Genomic DNA, 21,410 nt, shown 5'->3' with positions numbered 1-21,410 from the left:
GATTGTTTTGGTTCAGTAATGCCATTGTTCAAGTGTATGATTGTCAAATATTCCATTGTTAGGGGTATGATTGTTTTGGAGTGTTTTGGTTCAGGAGTGCCATTGTTCAAGTGTATGACTGTCCAGTTGTATCATGTAGTAACGGACGTTGTAACAATTGTTTTTAACAATAAGGGTGACCAACATCTAGTCTCTGTACTGAACATATTTTACAGAAAAGAAACAGTTGTTAAATAATGGTTATAGAATATAATAAAAAGGAGCCCAGAAACATTCTTTATTTTCAGAAATCTAGACTTGCCAAACATTATAGACTTACATGGTCTGTATTGGATATATTGTTTCAGGGTCTGTATGACAGACAATAAGGGTTAGAATGTCAATTAAACAATTTATGTTTTAACCTTAATATATTAATAGAGGAAATCCTAGATGCACAAAGTTGGTACATACTTTAACCCGTTAATGCCATACCCTAGGAGCTGATGAAGCCTGTTTGTGTGGGAGTTGTAAATGGTATCTTTGACATGGAATCTGATCTGAGGATGTTTGGGAACTGAAGACGGGCAGTAGTGTGTATGTCAATGGCCGTGGCAAGACAGGCTGTCAGTTGATTTAATGTTGTTGATGGAATCGGACTCAAAGTGTACCAAGTTATTTATGAGTTATTTACAGGTTATGAGCGAGTGAGTGAGTTGTGTTAATGCCGCTTTTAACAGTATTCCAGTTATATCGCAGCGTGTCAGCTTAATGTGGGTGGAAAGCCCGAAGTGATGCACGTCTCAGACGTTTACCGCTTCGGTGAAACCCACGAGCACGGGTATGGTGCTGACAAACCTAGAAACTGGGATTTCGAACCCACAATCATAGGTTTCTGGCCGGCCCAAGGGACGCAACTCTGCACAGCGAATCGCGGCGCCTTAGACAACTGGGCCACCCGTGCACCCTACAGGTTTATGATGGGATTGTAGGGCTATCAGGAGTTTATCAGGACCTGCTCAGAGGCCGATGTTAGTCCCCAGGTCTGCAGCCTTTGTCAGTAGTTATTCCCAAAATAGAATTACAAATTTCCCAATTCTTGTAGTTCTAGTTTTAACCAATCATGAGAACCAATGTTATGGCTTTGTAAAGTTGATCTGCGAATATCCTGGGTAGAATAGGTCTTCAGCAACCCATGCTTGCCGTAAAAGGTGACTATGCTTGTCGTAAAAGGCGACTAACGGTATCGAGTGGTCAGGCTCGCTGACTTGGTTGATGCATGTCATTGATCCAAATTGCGTTGATCGATGCTCATGATGTCAATCATTGGATTGTCTGGTCTAGACTTGATTATTTACAGACTGCCATCATATAGCTTGAATATTGCTGAGTGCGGCGTTAAACAACAAACCAACCAACTTTGTTGAGGTGACTTGTATTTCCCTGACAACATGGTCTATAAAGAGGATCGAAAGGCTTTAGTGTCTTGTTTTACACAATTGCATTGAAATGCAATGTTAAAATACCGCCTAATTTGAGAAAATGAAAATTAACCCAAAATCCCAATTTTGAACATTTTGAGTAGGTGTTTGAAATCCTTGATAAATCCCAAGTTATAGTTTGGGGATCTTAAGGTTAGTCCTTAATGTTAACTGGAACCTTTAACTTTTACAGAGGAAGAGGATTAATACAACATTAATGTATTGAATGCTGTGTTACATCGTGATGTTGAAATAACCCTGAAAATAAAGTAAAAAGGTGGGGTTTTTTAAAATCCCAATTTTGAACAAAAAACGTGTTCCTTCTAAATTTGCCTGCCAAATTTGGAATCCTAGATAATCTCTGCATTGTGTTATAGGACATATTTCAAAATGACTTGATGTTAATTTGTTGTATGTGCAGTATTTAAACTGTAATCAGGATTGCTTTCACTGTTTGTTTTACAGGTTTACACAGTAAAAATGTTCATACTATTTAATAACATTATTTGCTGAAGTAAAACATTGGCAATACAAAATGTGCAATTTAATGCATTACATCAGCACTCATTGTGTTCATTGAATATCTTCATTTTTGTACAATTAGTTTGAAAGTGGATAGTGTTTTAAGTTAAACCTATTTTGAAGACAACCTGATGACATGATCTGTAGTTCCATAGTTCCATTTGATGGATCACTTCCTTCTTTATAGTAGAACCAGCCCTCCTAAAGCCAGGTTGCGTGTATCTGGCCACATTCATAGCTGCCACTCTGTGTGTGGTCAGTAGCCTATGGTATCCCCTAATGACCATAGGTGACCGCTGATGTTGACCACTTCTTAAGACATTAAGTGTCTGGAATCAGGAATGATTCCTAGGATTTGTTTATAAGCTTGAGGCTGGAATCTGTTGTTGGCCTTGCTTGTAGTTCAGTTTTCTTCCATGTACTTCCAGTTGTAGAAACCCTGATCTGCCACAGTTGTAGAAAGCCTGATCTGCCACAGTTGTAGAAACCCTGATATGCCACTTGTAGAAACCTTGATCTGCCACAGTTGTAGAAACCCTGATCTGTCACAGTTGTAGAAACCTTGATCTGCCATAGTTGTAGAAACCCTGATCTGCCACTGTTGTAGAAACCTTGATCTGCCACAGTTGTAGAAAGCCTGATCTGCCACAGTTGTAGAAACCCTGATCTGCCACTGTTGTAGAAACCCTGATCTGCCACAGTTCCAGAAACCTAGAACTCCCTAAAGACAAACAAACCCAATGCAACCTTCCTTTATGGTATACACTGAAAACAGATATCTTTTATGCATCTTGGACCAAGTTGATGTCTAAATCAACTAAAAAAACAAACAAACATCCCACTAAGTACATAGGAGAACTGTCAGTTAATGAATAGATAGCCAGATGGTAGCCCTCTGACATGGTCAGCCTTGGTTGAGGTGGTATGTGTGAGATTGATGGGTTGGCTAAAAAGATGGATAATCGGAATTATCGTTGATGGGAAGAAATATTAACGATTATCAATATGAAATTGTCATCAATAATAACTTACATAAACTATTGTGATGAAATTAAGGTTAGAAATATTAAAACAGACTTGTTATTGTCAATTATGTCAATTGTCGAAGACGGAGAGCAGCTGTTTTTGTTACATCTCAAATGTCCACAAAGTGTTCTATACATAAATGTGCCACTGCTAACCAATATGTTGATTTCTTTCGGGACTTCCTTGCATATTTGCTTAAAGGTTATTTCGATAATTGATTGATATTTAGTTGTAATCTATATCGATAGCCAGCCCTCTGGGATTGTCTAGTGATTGCCCACTGGTCAGTGTGATGAGTGATGGGGCAGTTTGTTATGACCTGTCACTGACCACACACTTGTTCATAATGCTTCTCACCAGCCGGGGAGTCTTGACATGCTTGAGGGGGACGGCTAATGTAAATCAGATAAGCTTAGTTTCCCAAATGGTGGCTGGGTGCATTCAGTGTTGTTCTGGATAAGATATTGACAGATGTTTTTTCCTATGGTGTTCTGAAACATGTAAAAGGGAATTTGTAAAAAATGAATGAAATTTGTTTGATAGGCATGACTTAGAAGTTGACTGATGACAAAGACAGTTTACTTTAAGACCTGAGAACGGTGGAATTTGCTTCAAGTTGTTGCTAATAGTTTATCAAAATGTAAGTGACAGGCGGACATGAGATTTGGAATCTACTGATAAGGGCGAGGGGACTATGATGGCTGGAATGACCTGTTTATTTATACACAGTGGGAGCTTGCTTCTGCTGCCTGTCTCCCAATCTCAAGCATCTCCCAACTATCTGCCGTTAGCCTTGTTCCTTGTATTGAAGACCACCTCTGTGGTCTAGTGGTAGAGCGTCCGCTGGTCACACTGAAGACCCGGGTTCGATTCCCAACATGGGTGTAATGTCTGAAGCTCATTTCTTGTGTCCCCTGCCATGATATTGCTAAAAGAGAGTAAACAAAAGAAATCACTGTATTGTCTGGTCCAGACTCGATTATTTACAGTCCGCAGTCATACAGCTGAAGACCGGGGTAGAATAGGTCTTCAGCAACCCATGCTTGCCGTAAAAGGTGACTATGCTTGTCGTAAAAGGGGACTAACGGGATCAGGTGGTCAGGCTCGCTGACTCGGTTGATGCATGTCATCGATCCCAATTGAGTGGATCTATGCTCATGATATTAATGACTTGATTGGCTGGCCCAGACTCGATTATTTACAGTCTGCGGTCATACAGCTGTAATATTGCTGAGTGCAGCTTTAAACAACAAACAAACATCACGATGGGATATAACTGGAATGATTAACCCAACTCCTACAACATTGGTAAATGAGATGAGTGGTGAATTCTAACTCTGACTTTAGGCTCCTATAGAACCTAAAAAACATCCAGAATGTGTCAGCTCATGTGAAGCTGACAAAAAAAATCAGACAAATCCCAGTCCCACATGTTGCCATAAACCCAAGAATGAACTCATGTACAGCAAGCCTGCATGTTGCTATGGTAATTATAGGAGCTATTATCCTTGAGAAGCCTCATCTAATACGGTTGGTGTCACCCAACTGGGGTATACGAGTTCACAGTATTATTCTTAGATCACACAATGTGCATGCCATTCCTAGAAGCCAGTGGTAGGACTCTGTTGTAGACGTCATGTCTCCCGGCAGGCATAAAACCATCTGCTGACTTGAGTGTCAGGTTATACATCGTGACTGCTGCTATTATCAAACGTCAATTTTTATGCTTCGGTTTAATTTTGTGTCTGCCATAATTGATTCATTAGTTTCAGTGTGTTTTTGCATCATTCGAGAAACTTGATGTGTCAGCAGTTTGAGTGTTTTGGGAGCGTGGGTGGTCCCATGGTCTGAAGTCTGCATCTAGCTGTGCATTCTTCCAAGAAACTGAAGGTCATGGGTTTGAATCCCAGATTCTTCCTGATTATGATGCTGGTCTGTCAGAACCATGACTCTGCTTGTTGTATACCAGCGTTAGAAATTGGCACTAGTCTGTGGTCCTTGCCTAACTGGCCAATAGTTAAGGTATCATAAGGACTAGTAGAAATTTGCCTTTTTTTAAAGGTTTTGCTATATGTTATCATTAAAAGGACATGTGGACAAAAAAATGTTAGTTTCTAGTGCTGTCGCTTTCTACATACATTTCAACATGCTGTGACCTGACACTGTTCAAAGGCTTGTTATACTTTGGGGCGATCGGGTAGCCTAGTGGTTAAAGCGTTCGCTCGTCAGCCAAAGCCCCGGGTTCCATTCCCGACATTGGTACAATGTGTGAAACCCATTTCTGGTGTCTCCCGCCGTGATATTGCTGGAATATTGCTAAAATTGGCGTAAAACCATACTCACTCACTCACTGTTATACTTCACAAGTTGTTTTAAAATGATATGAAAAGTCCAAGCCTAAGAAACTAAGAAAATGAAATATGTTAAGCTTGGGTATAAGTATAAGTGACTGTCATCACTTTTAATGATCATATTCTGCCAACATGCATCCAGTCAAGTTGTCAGAGACAGCCAAATACAGAGAGACCATGCGAACAATGGTTCCTTTTTAACTGGCCTCAATAAACAGTCTCCAGATTATCAAATCATGTATACAGTTCTTTGAATGGCATTTGGAAGTGATACACATAAGGAGAATAAGGAACATATGGATGTCAACTTCATCTGATAAAGTAGTAGACTCGTGAAGATTCCGGGGTAGAATAGGTCTTCAGCAACCCATGCTTGCCGTAAAAGTTGACTATGCTTGTCGTAAGAGGTGACTAACAGGATCGGTTGGTCAGGCTCGCTGACTTGGTTGATGCATGTCATCGATCCCAATTGCATGGATCGATGCTCATGATATTAATCACTAGATTGTCTGGTCCAGACTTTATTATTTAGAGACCGCCGTCATATGGCAGGAATGTTGCTGAGTGCGGCGTTAACGAACAAAACAAACAAACAAACAAACAAACTTGTGGAACATCATACCCCAAGGATCAGTCAGTGCTCATGATATCAATCACTGGGTTGTTTGGTCCAGCCTTGGTTATATTCCATCATTAATCATAGAGTGGGAACATTGTGGTGTTACACAGCCACAAGATGATATAATGATATATTTTGGTGTTAGTTTGATCCTTTCTGTATTCGCACTAGCGGACAACCTGTTTGAAATTGCACATCTGGTGATGAAGTAGTGCATCAGTGGCTGCAGCTGCTGCCAGTCAGGCACCACAGAGGATGTGGACTACTTACCCAGCAGCCAGGTGCTGACGACATGATTGTGCCAATTTAGGATGGGAGATTTTTCTATGGCTCTGACAAATTGTGGCTGTGGGAGAGAGCTGGATGAAAGGGTTTGCTGGGGAGAAGCTGGCTCCAGTAACTGTTCTTGTCCTGTTCCACAAAGTGATCTTCAGTGATACAACTTTCATAAGTCAATGTTAAAGAATAGGACTTACAACAGTCCTAACCCTAAGACCTCTTATGGAATGGGATCCTGGTACATGGTCGGCAAAGTAATCATAGTGCTACGACTATCGTAAGTTGATGTTAAGGAATAGGACTTACGACAGTTGTAGCCCTAAGAACGCTTGTGAAATGGGATCCTAAGTCCTGTTCCACAAAGTAATCTTAGCTATATGATAATCATAATTCCCACACTCTACGTTGACTTACAATCATTGCAGCGCTATGGTCGCTTGTAAAATGGAATTCTGAGTCCTGTTCAACAAAGTAATCTTAGCACTACGATGATCATAATTCCCATACTGTAACATAGACTTACAATCACTACAGTGCTAAGATCGCTACGATAATCATAATTCCCATACTGTAACATTGGCTTACAATTACTGCAGCGCTAAGATTGCTACAATGATCATAATTCCCATACTCTAACATAGACTTACAATCACTGCAGCGCTAAGATCGCTTGTGGAATGGACCTGTTTACTACAGGATGAGTCACTCGTACTTCCTCATTTTCCATTTTATCTTCATCTCATAATTTGGTTAACAATCCATATCAAACTGACATGCTGTTACAGAACTGAAGTTAGGTTCAAAGTGGTGAAAACCCTTCTCAGTCAGACTAAATATTTTCTTTTTGTAGCTAATAGTGGCATAGAACCCTACTCCCTCACTCTCTCATAAAACCGCTCCAGTGTATGTTGACTCACCTGAGTGGCCACTCTACTCACGCATCTGCTGTTACTGACTCAGCTGTGTTGGGTTTACTGTTACATGTGCTCAGTTTGTTTGCCTCTTGTAGACTGTTTTCAAAGCCATTATTTAAGAAATTTCTAGCAATAAGATTAGAGGTGGGTTTATGATAAGCCTCAGTCTAGAATTACCCAGCACCTGGTTTGAGTCAAATGTTTTAGGGTGTAGGTGCGAGGATACATGTTAGCAGTTTGGAATTGATTGAAGAGTGGGGTGTGTGAGCATGTTTTCAGGTAAGAATGGTTTGGGTAATTATTTTTGAGAATGTTGTGTGAGTGTGTGATGTGTAAGGGGTGGGGTCTGTGTGGCAAAATGTCAATGTGAGAGAGAGAGAGAGAGAGAGAGAGAGAGAGGTGTATCAAGGCGTATGTGTGTCAGAGCTTGGGTGTGTGTCAGAGCTTGGGTGTGTCAGAGCATATGGGTGTATCAAGACATGTCAGAGCTTGTGTGTGTGTGAGAGAGAGTGTGTGTGTGTGAGAGAGGACATGTTGGTGTATCAAGGCATATGTGTGTCATAGCTTGTGTATGTGTGAGTGAGTGAGAGAGAGAGTGTGTGTGTGTGTGTGTGTGTGAGAGAGAGAGAAAGTGTGTGAGAGGACATGTTGGTGTATCAAGGCATGTGTGTCATAGCTTTTGTATGTGCGTGTGTATGTGTGAGAGAGAGAGTCTGTATGTGTGAGAGTGTGTGTGTGAGAGAGAGAGAGAGAGAGAGAGAGAGAGAGAGTGTGTGTGTGTGTGTGTGTGTGTGTGTGTGTGTGTGTGTGTGTGTGTGTGTGTGTGTGTGTGTGTGTGTGTGTGAGAGAGAGTGTGTGTGTGTGTGTGTGTGTGTGAGATAGATCATATTGATGTATCAAGGCATATATGTGTCGTAGCTTGTGTGTGTGAGAGAGTGACTGAATGAATGAGTAGGAGACAGAGACAGAACATGTTGATGTATCAAGGCATGTGGGTCAGGGTTTATCAGTGTGTCAGGGTCATGTCTTGGTGTGTCAGAGCCTATGTATGTCAGAGTTCGTTGGTTTGTCAGAGCCTATGTGTGTCTGAGCTTGTTGGTGTGTCAGAGCCTATGTGTGTCAGAGCTTGTTGGTGTGTCAGAGCTTGTTGGTTTGTCAGAGCTTGTTGGTTTGTCAGAGCCTATGTATGTCAGAGTTTTTTGGTTTGTCAGAGCCTATGTGTGTCAGAGCTTGTTGGTGTGTCAGAGCTTGTTGGTGTGTCAAAGCCTATGTGTGTCAGAGTTTGTTGGTTTGTCAAAGCCTATGTGTGTCAGAGCTTGTTGGTGTGTCAGAGCTTGTTGGTGTGTCAAAGTTTGTTGGTGTGTCAGAGCTTGTTGGTGTGTCAGAGCCTATGTGTGTCAGAGTTTGTTGGTTTGTCAGAGTTTGTTGGTGTGTCAGGGTCATGTTGGTGTGTCAGAGCTTGTTGGTGTTTCAGAGCCTATGTGTGACATATAGTGAGGTTTATGTGATGATAGTGGGAACTGAGAAGCAGTGCCCATCAGGATCTCACGCCACTGGTAAAACACTTGTTACTTCCGGGGAAGTCCGCTTCCTCATTATCTGTAATAGGTTGACTAACAACTGCTGGCTCGGCCCCAGAACTGACTGTGCCCTAGTGTAATAGTTAAGTCACAAAAGTTAGCAACTACATACAAATGAAAATACAAAGTACATATGATGCTAGGCCAAATCTAAGGAGCTTAAAGTGGTCCTTAATGTTAGGTTTCGGTTTGCTTGTTTTAATTAATTTTTTTTTGATGTGACAGTTTTCCTGTAATAGAGTCATCTGCCTTATGGAGGTGTGTTAGTGTGTCTCACAGGACTTGAACCATTTTATTTCCCCTTTCACCAAGCCCTTACTGTGTCTAGATTTTCCACAGGTTCTGTTTGTTTGTTTGTTTGTTGTTTGACGCTGCACTCAGCAATATTCCACCTATATGACGGCGGTCTGTAAATAATCGATTCTGGACCATACAATCCAGTGATTGACATTATGAGCATCGATCCACACAATTGGGACATGCATCAACCAAGTCAGTGAGCCTGACCACCCGATCCCTATAGTCGCCTCTTAAGATAAGCATAGTCGCCAGTAACAGCAAGTTTGGGTTGCTGAAGACCTATTCTACCCTAGATCTTCATGGGTCCTACAGGTTTTGAATCTCACTGAGGCTCCTCAGTTTACATGGAGTTGCCTGTTTCTATCATAAAAATAGACTTTCAGAGACTTAAGCATTAGTCTAGGGGAGTATTGATCTCAGTCTGTGTGACAAAAGACAGGAATTCCTCTTCCAAGTTGATATGTTGATGTTGGTCACTTCAAATTCCTTTACACATGTGTTATATGTTATGCTGAGTACAAACAGGCGTCAGGGCCCAGGACTGATGGAGGCATTTCAATTAAATACTCAATTTCAAACTTTAAGACTGTATTTTCAAATTCACCCTTAAGTTCATAGCTACCACTTGTGTAATCACAACAAAGGGGTCACCTGTTGCTGTGCAGATTTGCCACCCTTAGCTGTGCCAGGATCTGTTGGTTGTCGTTATGAATCTGAGATTAGACCAGATACAGATGGCCAGTGGTGTCAAAAGCCACAACTTGCTGTGCAGATTTGCCTCCCTTAGCTGTGCCAGGATCTGTTGGTTGTCGTTATGAATCTGAGATTAGACCAGATACAGATGGCCAGTGGTGTCAAAAGCCACAACTTGATGTGCAGATTGCCTCCCTTAGCTGTGCTAGGATTCGCTGGTTTAGGTACTACTACAAATTTGCCCTAATTATGATCCTTGGGGTGTCATCTCCTTCCTGTGTTCATGGGTCTCAACAAAATTGTAACTTTTGGACGTTCTTTGACATTAAGCTGACACTCTCTAATATCACTGAAATGCTTTTAAGCACCTTTAAACCCACAGATTCACTCACTCAGTAATCACAAACGATCCAAGTCACGTGAGGGGACAGGTTTATGTACTAAATGCATGTTTGATCCTGCTTGAAGGACTGCATGCCATCATGGTTAAATTTTGAAACATGACTTGGGATTTAAGTTTTCTTACAGATTAATAGATGGATAATCCCTGTTTATATTATTTTTGTCACATTAAACCTTATGAAGAATTATTTATGTTTAAGCTGTAATAGAATATTATAATTTTGAGTAACACAAAATGAAAAATTATAAGAAATTATGTATTGTAATACAAACACATATATATGTTGTGGAGGTTAAGGGAGTGTGAATATAAAAATATATACAAGGCATTCTTCATAATACCATGATTTTAATTATATGCATGTAGCAAAATTGCAACAAATCATTCAACAGCTGTTGCTGATATTGAATTCCCTGTGTGCATAAGTATTGTTTACTGCTGAGTAGGCAGTCTTTTTCAGGAATTTTGTAATTCATCAGATGTTGAAATAAAAACCTGTATAGTTGCTAGGTTACAGAGTTCGCAAATATTAGAAATTGTTAAAGCAAGATCCTGGGAGGAATTTTCAGTTCAGATGGAAAAAAATTACATACAACAGATACCTTGGCTACATCAGGAAAATATGTCTGCTTCTGAAAAAAGTGTTAGTGTTAAAACTGGATGCTGCTTTCATTAATCTTGAGGTTGAAATTCAGATTATTTTTGTTTAAGCATAGGCTATCAACATAAACACAGATCGAGGTATCACAATTCTGAGGATACTAACAAGATTATAAGCAGATGTTCTATAAATACCAGGGTTTTTCGTAGTGTTTATGTGTTATCAAGTTGCTCACCTGTCTCTGTGTATACAGACTCTGCAATTAAGCAGGTTAACAACTGTGTATATACATGTAATGCACAATTTATCTTACCGTTTTGCCAGCCTTATGTATGTTGTGTCGGCAGTCATTGAATAATTGCCATGCACCCAAAATGAAGACCCAAGAGGTAGTGTTGCTTAGGGGATGCTAAGCAGGTTCTGAATTATTCCTGTCGGTTGTGACACGACTGGATTACGGATTGCTTGTCGGCTGTGTTAACCTGACCTGCAACATGACTTGTTGCTCATGCTATCGACCATTGGTTTGTCCAGTCCAGATTCAATCAATAACAGGCTTCTGTGACCTGTATGTACAGTCACTGTTGTACAAGATCTTTAACCAAGTTTTTGTACTTGCAGGTATTTTTTCGTCCTGGAGCGCTAGCACAGTTGGAGGTAACGAGAGATGAGAAGATTACGGGCACTGTGACAGCCTTCCAGTCCTTCTGCAGAGGGTTCCTCGGTCGCAAATACCTGGAGAAACTCAGGGTAAGTCTCAAACTTTTTCCAACGTGAAGCCCGGTATCATTGCTGCTGGGGGCACGGGTGGCCCAGTCGTCTAAGGCGCCTGCAATTTGCTGTGCAGAGTTGCGTCCCTTGGGCAAGTCAGAAACCTATGATTGTGGGTTCGAATCCCGGTTCGCCCCGATTGTGTTTCTAGGTTTGTCAGCACCGTACCCGTGCTCGTGGGTTTCACCGAAGTGGTAAACGTCTGAGACCTGCATCACTTCGGGCTTTCCTCTCACATTAAGCTGACACGCGGTGATATAACTGGAATACTGTTAAAAGCGGCGTTAAACCCAACTCACTCACTCACTCACTCATCGCGGCTACTTGTGTCCAGGTTGCCATTACAAGAATCTTGAACATCTTTGTTCAAACGCTAAATGTAGTGGTATTTATTTTTGTGTTTATGTCTTTGGGAATGCCTTTAAAGTCTTACTGTTTACCACTTACTATTTCGTAGACTAATTTATGTTAGTTTGTTAAATCAGAATGGTTCCAGATTGTATACTAATGGAAAAGTGAGTGATAGCGAAGACTGATAGTGACATGTTGTTCAAACTCTGGAAAAATGCCTTGTTTTTCTGAGCACTCACCGAAATAAGGATAATATCGCATTGGGCGTAATAATATGTGAGACCTAAAAATAGTAAAGTTTTCTCGCTTGAACAATTCCTGTAACATGGGGTACGTGTCTTCGTCTGAGAGTTGATCACTCAGACGTGCATCAAGTGTCTATCACTTTCCTGGGATGTGTATATATTCTGAGCGTCCTTGACCTTGTCATCTGTCCCAGGTCCAGCATCTGGCTGTCAACTGCATCCAGAAGAATGTGAGGAAGTACATGTTCATCCGAGACTGGGAGTGGTGGAGACTCTACACCAAGGTCCAACCCCTCCTGAACGTCCACCGCACAGAAGAGGAACTCCGTAACGCTGAGGTACTGCTTCCTGTCTCCTACCAGAGTTCCTTGTGCCTCTCCCTCACTACAGCAGGATGTGATGATTCTCCCTCAGACCAGCAAGATGTGATGATTCGTCACACCTTGCATGTCCATTCAACGAATTATATTTGTTTATGTCCCTTTTCACTGGAAAATAGTCTACACATTTGACATGGTTAACTTTCATAGAGGAAATACCATTACACATGAAAATCTATTTGAATTTGCATATTTATCCTTTGTTTACAAAGGTTGTACGGTCCCATGTTCACGTATTGAACCCCTTCAGATAGATAGCTATGTGGTCATTTTGATATTAAAGATACATTGTCATACTGCTCACTGTCAATCTAAGCATTAAGCAAATCAATCCGTAAATTTCACTGAAAGATACGATAACATGCAGCAACCAAGTCAGGGACCCTGACCACCCAACCCTGTTAGTTGCCTCTTATGACAAGCATGGGTTGCTGAAGACCAATTCTAACCTGAATCTTCACAGATTTTCCCTGATGTAGCATGATGTGACTTAAATACTGTTTAAACACAACTCACCAGCATTGTCCCCAGAAACCTTGGCTTGTTTACAAGAGCAGACTAAAATGGATCGGATGACTTGGTTGAATGTCATCGTATCTCAACAGCTTGCGATACTGCTCATGATATCAACCACTGGTTTGTCTGGCTTAGATAATAATTTATGGACTACCATGATAAGGCTATGATATTGCTCATTGACATAAAACAATAAACAAAAACTCCAGATTGACACCAGTGATGCGTGTTTGCTTCAGGCGGAACTAGAACAGATGAAGACGAAGCTGGAGAAGGTTGAGAAGGACCGGGCAGACTACAAGCTGCAGTGTGACAAACTGGAAAACAGGGTATGTGACGTGTGTGGTACAGTCATGATATACAAACCTCAAACAATATGTGATGATTCTTACCTCAAGATGACCGCCTCCGTGGTCTAGTGGTAGAGCGCCCGCCCGGAGGTCTGGGGTTTGATCCCATGCCGCGTCATACCAAAAGTCGTTAAAAGCTGGTACTTGTTATAACCCTTCCTTGTGCTCGGCATTAAGGGGCTAAAATCAAGGACTAGTCAGCTCGGAGTCAGTATACTGTGTCTTGAGGGGGATATTCATGTTAAACTGCTGCATGGTATCTCAGTGTGCTAGCACTATAAAACGGCATCAGTCCGGACTAGTACAAGCACACACACACACACACACACACACACACACACACACACACACACACACACACACACACACACACACACACACACACACACACACACACACACACACACACACACACACACACAAAGTTAGTGCAATAATCTAGGACGCGACGTTAACCCCATTTCACCTCACCTCACCTGAAGATGATGTCTGCATTACTGAAGGTTATATTTACTGTTACTTTACTACATATTGAAATAGTCATGCCCAAGCTACCTCACTGTAATGATTTGTGTTAGTTATTAATTACAAATAGCAACAGGACATTTTCTGTCAACATTTGTCATCATATATTGTTGACTAATACATACATGGTCCCCAAAAACATTTTCCGATGTAAATGTAACAGTATTTCATGATTATTATCATTTGCGCACACTGGGCATTGTCTGTGAATTTCCTGTACTAAATTTTGGCCTCTACTTTCCTTATTGGTAAGATATTGTTATCCTTTAGTCATTGATGTCATCCTATGAAATGTGAGTTGTGTAGATTTCAAGTAAAACCTTTGACTTGCCAACTGTGTTGTGTGTACTGAAATCCGATGAAATGTGAGTCGTGTTGTGTGTGTAGTTGTCGGAGATGACGGCCGACTTCATGGAGGAGAACACGACCTCCCACAATGCCACTGAGCTGCTGGAAGCGGAGACTGCTGACAGGATGAGGCTGGAGAAGGACCTCAAGGATGTGCAGGTGAGCCCAAGGCAAACCTTCCATGTGTAGAGCAGGGCTTGGGAGTGAGTGTAAGGTTTGAGTCAGTGTAAGGTTTGAGTGAGAGTAAGGTTTGAGTGAGTGTAAGGTTCGAGTGAATGCGTAATGTTTGAGTGAATGTAAGATTTGAGTGAGTGTAAGGTTTAAGTGAGTGTAAGATTTGAGTGAGTGTCTTGTTTGAGTGAGTGTAATGTTTGAGTGAATGAGTAGTGTTTGAGTGAATGAGTAATGTTTGAGTGAGTGTAAGGTTTGAGTGAGTGTAAGGTTTGAGTGAGTGTAAGGTTTGAGTGAATGAGTAAAGTTTGAGTGAAAGAGTAAAGTTTGAAAGATGAGTAATGTTTGAGTGAGTGTAAGGTTTGAGTGAGTGTAAGGTTTGAGTGAGTGTAAGGTTTGAGTGAATGAGTGTTTAATTTATTGTTGTTTTAAGACAAGTCCATAGGACGAGTATAACCTTATTTTCCTGGCCCTTGGAGTTCTAGCTAGTCCTACTGTCCTAACTGTTTATTGTCTTAAATTTTATTCAGTTCCAAGTTGTAGCAGAGTTGAAGTATTCAGAACTGGTTCAGAATTATAACCCTCAACAGCTATTAGTCAATGAGGACGACCATCATTTGATTTTTGCTTGTCCTCAGTACATTTTAGTAGGCTCGGGATAGTAGACTAGCATGAATTTTGAAGTCTGTCAATGGATCTATTATTCAGTCAGATTTGTGCTTTGCAATTCCACAGTCCAAGTATAACGCGATCAAAAGACAGAATGAGAGACTTGAACAGGAAGTGATGCAGTCAAGGATCTGGCAGGCGCAGACACTCGAGGGGGAGCTGGATGACGACGCAGATGGTGAGAGGTTTCTCCCTTGTTTGTTTGTTTGTTTATTTGTTTGTTGTTTAACACCTCACTCAGCAGTATTCTAGCTATATGACGGTGGTCTGGAAATAATTGAGTCTGGACCAGACAATCCACATTGATTTACACAATTGGGGTGTGATGACATGCATCAACCAAGTCAGCGAGCCTGACCACCTGATCCTGTTCGTCGCCTCTTATGACAAGCATGGGTTGCTGAAGACCAATGTGAGTGTGTCACGTGGATGTCCTTCAAGTGATGTGATCCAGTGTCAAAAGAAGTCATCAGCATCTGTCATATATGGGAGCGTTTGGGTAGCCTAGTGCTTAAAGCATTCGCGCGTCATGCCGAAGACCCAGGTTCCTGACATGGGTACAATGTGTGAAACCCATTTCTGGCGTCCCCCGCCGTGATATTGCTGGAATATTGCTAAAAGCGGCGTAAAACCATACTCACTCACTCACTCACTCACTCTCACTCACTCACTCACTCACTCACTCACTCACTCACTCACTCACTCACTCACTCACTCACTCACACTGCTACATCTGGTGTTCAGATTCCATCTACAAAGAGCGTTACGAGCGGCTGTCCAAGGAGCTGGCGATGACCAAGAAGAGGCTGCATCAGCAACATGAGGAGGAGATGGAGCAGGAGCTGCAGTCCCGGCGACTCCTCGAGAAGAGGGTAGGTCCCTGACGGTGTTAGAAATTGGCACTAGTCCTATAGTCCTTGTCAATCTGTCCAATAATTAAGGTATCATAAGGACTAGTAGAAATTTGCCAATGTTAAGGGGTTTTCTATGTGTTATCATTGTAAGGACTAGTGGACTATTACTGTTAGTTTCTACCCCTGCCTGATTGTTGACTTGGGACATTGCGTTTGTTGAGAACTCACTCCATCTCAGGACGCAACTTTAAACCCCATTTCACCTCACCTCACCTTCATACTAAGACTTTGCCATTGCTTTGTGTGTTGATGTAGTTGCACGATGCAGTAGAGGAGGCAGAGGAACAGCGCCGTCTGGTGCAGCTGACCAAGAAGAAGGTGCAGCGCATCACGCAGGAGATGCAGGACACCAAGCTGCACCTGGAGGAGCAGATGACGCGCAACAACGAGCTGGAGCGGAAACAGCGCAGGTACGCAATCACTGACTCAAACACTGGAAATGCTATACAAACAATTCACAGTGAGTTGAATTTTACGCCGCTTTTCGAAACATTACAGTAATATCACAGCAGGGGACACCAAAAGTGGGCTTCACACACTGTACCCATGTTGGAAATTGAATCTGTGGCTACGGTGTGACAAGCAAACACTTTAACCACTAGGCTACCCCACCGCCCCAAAACAATTTAGAAGAAATAATGTGAATTAATAACAGAATGATAAATTTGTATTTAACAAAAGGATAGCTGATGAGCATTAAGACATTTTGTTAATTTCGCTGAATGTTTTCTGCCTCCGTGGTCTAGTGGTAGAGCGTCAGCCCGGAGAGCGGAAGGTCTGGTGTTCGATCCCCGGCCGCGTCATACCAAAAGATGTTAAAGATGGTACTTGTTGTTACCCTGTCTGGCGCTGGGCATTAAGGGGCTAAAACAAGGACTGGTCCGCTCGGAGTCAGTATACTGTGTCTGAGTGGGTTATTCATGTTAAATTGCGGCATGGTATCTCAGTGAGCTAGCACTATAAACTGACATCAGTCCGGACTAGTTCAAGCAGCCACGCACACATGTGCATGGACGTCGCTATATAAGTGCAATAATCTTAGACGCGACGTTAAACCCAATTTCACCTCACCTCTATGTAGGGCTTTGCATTTGTTGACTATATGCTAGGTAGTTATGTGTATCTGCCATTGTAGGTTTGACACAGAGTTGAACATGGCCCAGGAGGACGTGAGAGACGAACACATGCTACGAGAGAAGCTTCAGAAGGAGAGAGACAGTCTGATGTCTGAGAAATACACTCTGGAACAAGATGTGCAGGTGAGGTGTCACGACTCCCTTCTTATCCCTGTGGGGGGCACGCGTGGCCCAGTCGTCTAAGGCGCCGCGATTCGCTGTGCAGAGTTGCATCCCTTGGGCATGCCAGAAACCTATGATTGTGGGTTCGAATCCTGGTTAGCCCCGATTATGTTTCTAGGTTTGTCAGCACAATACCCTTGCTCGTGGGTTTCACCAAAGTGGTAAACATCTAAGACCTGCATCACTTTGTGCTTTCCTCCCAAATTAGGTTAACATGCTCTGATAATACTGGAATACTGTAAAGAAAAATGGTGTTAAACCCAACTCTCTCACTCACTCTCACTATTACCTCAATTATACATTTCCTTGTTATCAGATTTTTTTGATGAATATACAGAAAGGCAGGCAACAACATTGTTTTCATGAAACTGTTTTCATTCAAACAAAGCATGTTGATGAATTTACTGTTATACTTATACAAAATTTATGTTAAACAAGAAAATACATTAACCTGACCTTATGATATTTTATATAATCTATGGAAGCACTGTGCACAATTCCTGAATGTTGCATGTCTTAGTCTCGTGTACAGTTTGTAATTGAGACAATCTGGTTATCAGTACTGGACATCATGTCATCAGATTTCCTCTATACTGCCCTCTCATGTCACAGAGCTTTGTAAAACTAGCAGGACAGTCAGTCAGGCTCGGTTGAAGATGCATTCAACCATGAACAAGACAATAAAGTCTTACTCCGATTTTGTCCCCTAGCTCTAATAATGATAACAATAAGGCCATTTATGTTGCACTATATTTCCACATCACACAGGGATATGCTCAAAACAATACTTTATTATTACCCCAGTCAATTGGTCAGTGTGCACTTGATTTTCATTCTCAGCTCCCTGGGGAGTATACAACCCAAGCTGCTTGTGAGGCACTAGGTTTAACAGTCACTTTGCCATCTCATCCTACCTGGTACCCATTCACATAGCAGCCTGGGTGAACAGAGTCATATATTGAACATACTCTCTTGCCAAAGGAGACACCACATGTGCTACATGTGCTTTAGTGGGAGGACGAAGCCCTAGGAACTCTCAGAAGTCATGCTGTCAAACACACTCACCAATTCCTTTACGAATATGATCTGGGGTAGAATTGGTCTTCAGCAACCCATGCTTGCCGTAATAGGCTACTATGCTTGTTGTAAGAGGCGACTAACGGGATCAGGTGGTCACGTTTACTGACGTGGTTGATGCATGTATCGTATCACAATAGCATAGATTGATGCTCATGATGTCAATCACTGGATGAGAGCAGCGTATTACGACAAACAAAACAAACAATTACTAGTTTATGATAATAATAATTATGATGTATACATATGACATCAGCAAATTATCAAATAAGAAATGTCCCGTCTGGAAGGATACCTATTGCTTCTGGCTGAAGTTGATTTTCTCCTGCAAACTGCTATCGTAACAAATGTTATATTTGGGATAACACTTTCTTTGTAAAGTACAGGTTCTCGTACTTTTTGGGGGGGTGGGTTTTTTTGTGTCCCCCCAAAAGTATGAGAATCTGTACTTTACAAAGTGTTATCCCAAATATAACATTTATTACATTTGACCACTTTCTAAATGGCATTGTGTGTGCTATCGGTTGTGTAACTTCAAAGTTTGACTTCAAGTGAAATCAGTACTGCTATGGTGTCAAGCTCAAGGATGAACCTGATCCTGGTTCAGTGGTCTGTGTGGTTCACCCTGCAGTGTAGTGCCTTGTCTTAGTGTAATGAAGGAGCAGGGCTTGACACCTGGCCCACTGTCACAGCTGGATGTGTTGTGACATGCACTGAAATGTACGAGTGTCTATTTCACAGCGCTACAAGATGGACTACGAGTCCCAGGTGGAGAAGAATGAGAGGCTTGAGAAAGAACTTACTGATCTCCTGTCTTCAGGCAAAGACAACAATGAGGTATTGTTTTAGTTAACAGGAGTGACAAGCAGTTAAAGTTTTAAATTACCCAACAGGTGTACTCATGTCAAGAAATTACTTTTTTGGCATGGCTTTGGCATTGTATGTTATCACAAGAAGTTAGTGATCATAAGGTTTTTTGAAGATTGTTCATCACAAGATTGGCATCCTTTAGTTACCGATAAAACAGTTCCTCAATTCTCTGCCTCTTTAAGTACCTTTTAGAATGTGAGTCTTACTTAACTCAAATAAGTGTCCATTACAGATAAAAGAGTTCTATTTCGCAGCAGGTTGAACTCGTTAGGCAATTAAGGGTGTGTAGTATTACTGGTACACCGGTATATAGTTGTTCAAATCCTCAGCAATACGTATTGCGTTATGTTTGTAAATATAGCAATATATTGGGGCAATTATTAATGAAGTATATTTATGTGTTCCTAATCGATATGGAGATGGAAAATAGTATTTTTCTGATACAACTTGCCTCTGACGATCTTTTTATCAATAAGCATGTACACATCACGACTATCAAGCTCTTCACAGCGATAGCCTATTCGCAGAGCTCTCTAAACCGAGAATGTAACAAAGGTGTCACACGCTGGGAAGGAGCTTGATGGTATTAGACATTAATACAGGGTATATCTCTGATTAACTCATGAAAATGTAAATTGGCAATATATTGCAATACGTATCGTAATACAGGTAAAGTATGGCAATATATTGCAATACGTATCGCAATACAGGTTAAAGTATGGCAATATATTGCAATACAAAATCCAGGTCAATACACAGCCCTATTTGGAACACACAATATATGCAGAGGAGTATGCACTCCATGTGATGCTCACATTTTCTGTATAGGATGTAATTAAGATGAAAATCCTGTCATAGTCAACTACCCTTAAAGGACGTGTGAGAGATAAATTAAGTGATTTGATGGTTGTGAATAGTTTACTTTACCAACTGTGTACAGTTGAAGATAAAGAAATAAATTGGACCTTGCTAAATATTTACTGTGTATATTCCAGCTTAGAGTGAGCTATAACCTCACATATGTTGCATGTATTTTCATGTAATATGGGTCATATACCCTTGAACACGATATACATCTTGTGCTGAAAGTTTTAAAGTCATAGATTGTAAGAAATAATGAGATGTTTGGGTCTGAAATTTCAGAAATTTACGAAATAGTTGAATATTTTAATCTTATATCTTTTGCAAATGGAATATGTTGTTACAGAAATTAATGTTCAAAATGAATTATTGTAATCCACCGGTACAATTGTAACATAGTCTGAACAAATAAAGGTAAAAGTAAATTCAGATAGCTTAATGTACCTTTTGCTGTGTTAAATCAAGTGGTGATGTTATCTCAAGGGCCTCTACGGACCTGACATGAAAGTTGAAACTTGTTGGCCAAAGAAGCTATATGTGCAGTCAGTGTTTCTTGAATATAAACCGCCTCTGTGGTCTCGTGGTGGAGCATCCGCCACGTCATACCCAAAGACGTAAAAATATGGTACTTGTTGTTACCCTGCCTTGCACTCGGCATTAAGAGAATAAAACAAGGACTGGTCGGCTTGGAGTCAGTATACTGTGTCTGAATGGGGTGTTCATGTTAAACTGTGGCATGGTTTATAAGTGGGCTACTATAAAATCGTCATCGGTCCAGACTAGTACAAGCAGCCACACACACGTGCATGCACTTTGCTATATAAGTGCAACAATCTTGGACGCGACGTTAAACCCATTGTAAGGCTGAAGGTGTGTTGGAGGGGGCATGTATACGGACAGTGTCTGTTCTCCTGCAGGTGGTGGTGCTGAAGCGGGCCAAGCACACGTTGGAGTCCAAGCTGCGGGAACAGGAGGAGGAGCTGGACGACCAGGCCGGGCAGATACAGCAACTGGAGCAGGTGGGTGCAGAGAGCTGGGGTAGGGGGTTTCATGGCAGGTAGGGATAGAAACGGAGGAAGGGGTACGGTAGAGGATGACCAAGCTGGGTTGATACAGCAGCTGGACCAGGTTGAGGCTAATGGCTAAGGACAGGGGAGCTGGCATGGCAGGTGGATGCTTGGGCCAAGGTAGCTTGGGGCTGGGGTAGGGGGTTTCAGCCAGGGTCTGGTTACATATAGTGATGTGAGCAAGAGTAGGGTAGAGGATGACCAAGCTGGGTTGATACAGCAGCTAGACCAGGTTGAGGCTTTGGGCTG

The 21,410-nt window shown here is 41.6% G+C and overlaps 1 protein-coding gene across 3 annotated transcripts in view; it reads left to right on the top strand.

Moving 5' to 3' along the window:
• Positions 1 to 21,410, top strand: part of LOC139456221 (unconventional myosin-XVIIIa-like) — a 153,069-nt gene that overhangs the window by 116,816 nt on the left and 14,843 nt on the right. For all 3 annotated transcript variants that reach the window (XM_071237806.1, XM_071237804.1, XM_071237805.1), the window contains exons 19-28: positions 11,370 to 11,498; positions 12,310 to 12,453; positions 13,251 to 13,340; positions 14,274 to 14,393; positions 15,141 to 15,252; positions 15,819 to 15,946; positions 16,244 to 16,398; positions 17,124 to 17,247; positions 19,105 to 19,200; positions 21,012 to 21,113. In XM_071237806.1, the coding sequence (XP_071093907.1) occupies positions 11,370 to 11,498; positions 12,310 to 12,453; positions 13,251 to 13,340; positions 14,274 to 14,393; positions 15,141 to 15,252; positions 15,819 to 15,946; positions 16,244 to 16,398; positions 17,124 to 17,247; positions 19,105 to 19,200; positions 21,012 to 21,113 (1,200 nt within the window). The remainder of the gene's footprint in view (positions 1 to 11,369; positions 11,499 to 12,309; positions 12,454 to 13,250; positions 13,341 to 14,273; positions 14,394 to 15,140; positions 15,253 to 15,818; positions 15,947 to 16,243; positions 16,399 to 17,123; positions 17,248 to 19,104; positions 19,201 to 21,011; positions 21,114 to 21,410) is intronic.

Source organism: Haliotis cracherodii, unplaced genomic scaffold (assembly GCF_022045235.1).
Source record: "Haliotis cracherodii isolate W230 unplaced genomic scaffold, xgHalCrac1.p SCAF_11, whole genome shotgun sequence".
NCBI lineage: Eukaryota > Metazoa > Mollusca > Gastropoda > Lepetellida > Haliotidae > Haliotis > Haliotis cracherodii.
The sequence above is the reverse complement of the archived record's forward strand: the minus strand, read 5'-3'. Positions and strand labels throughout refer to the sequence as shown.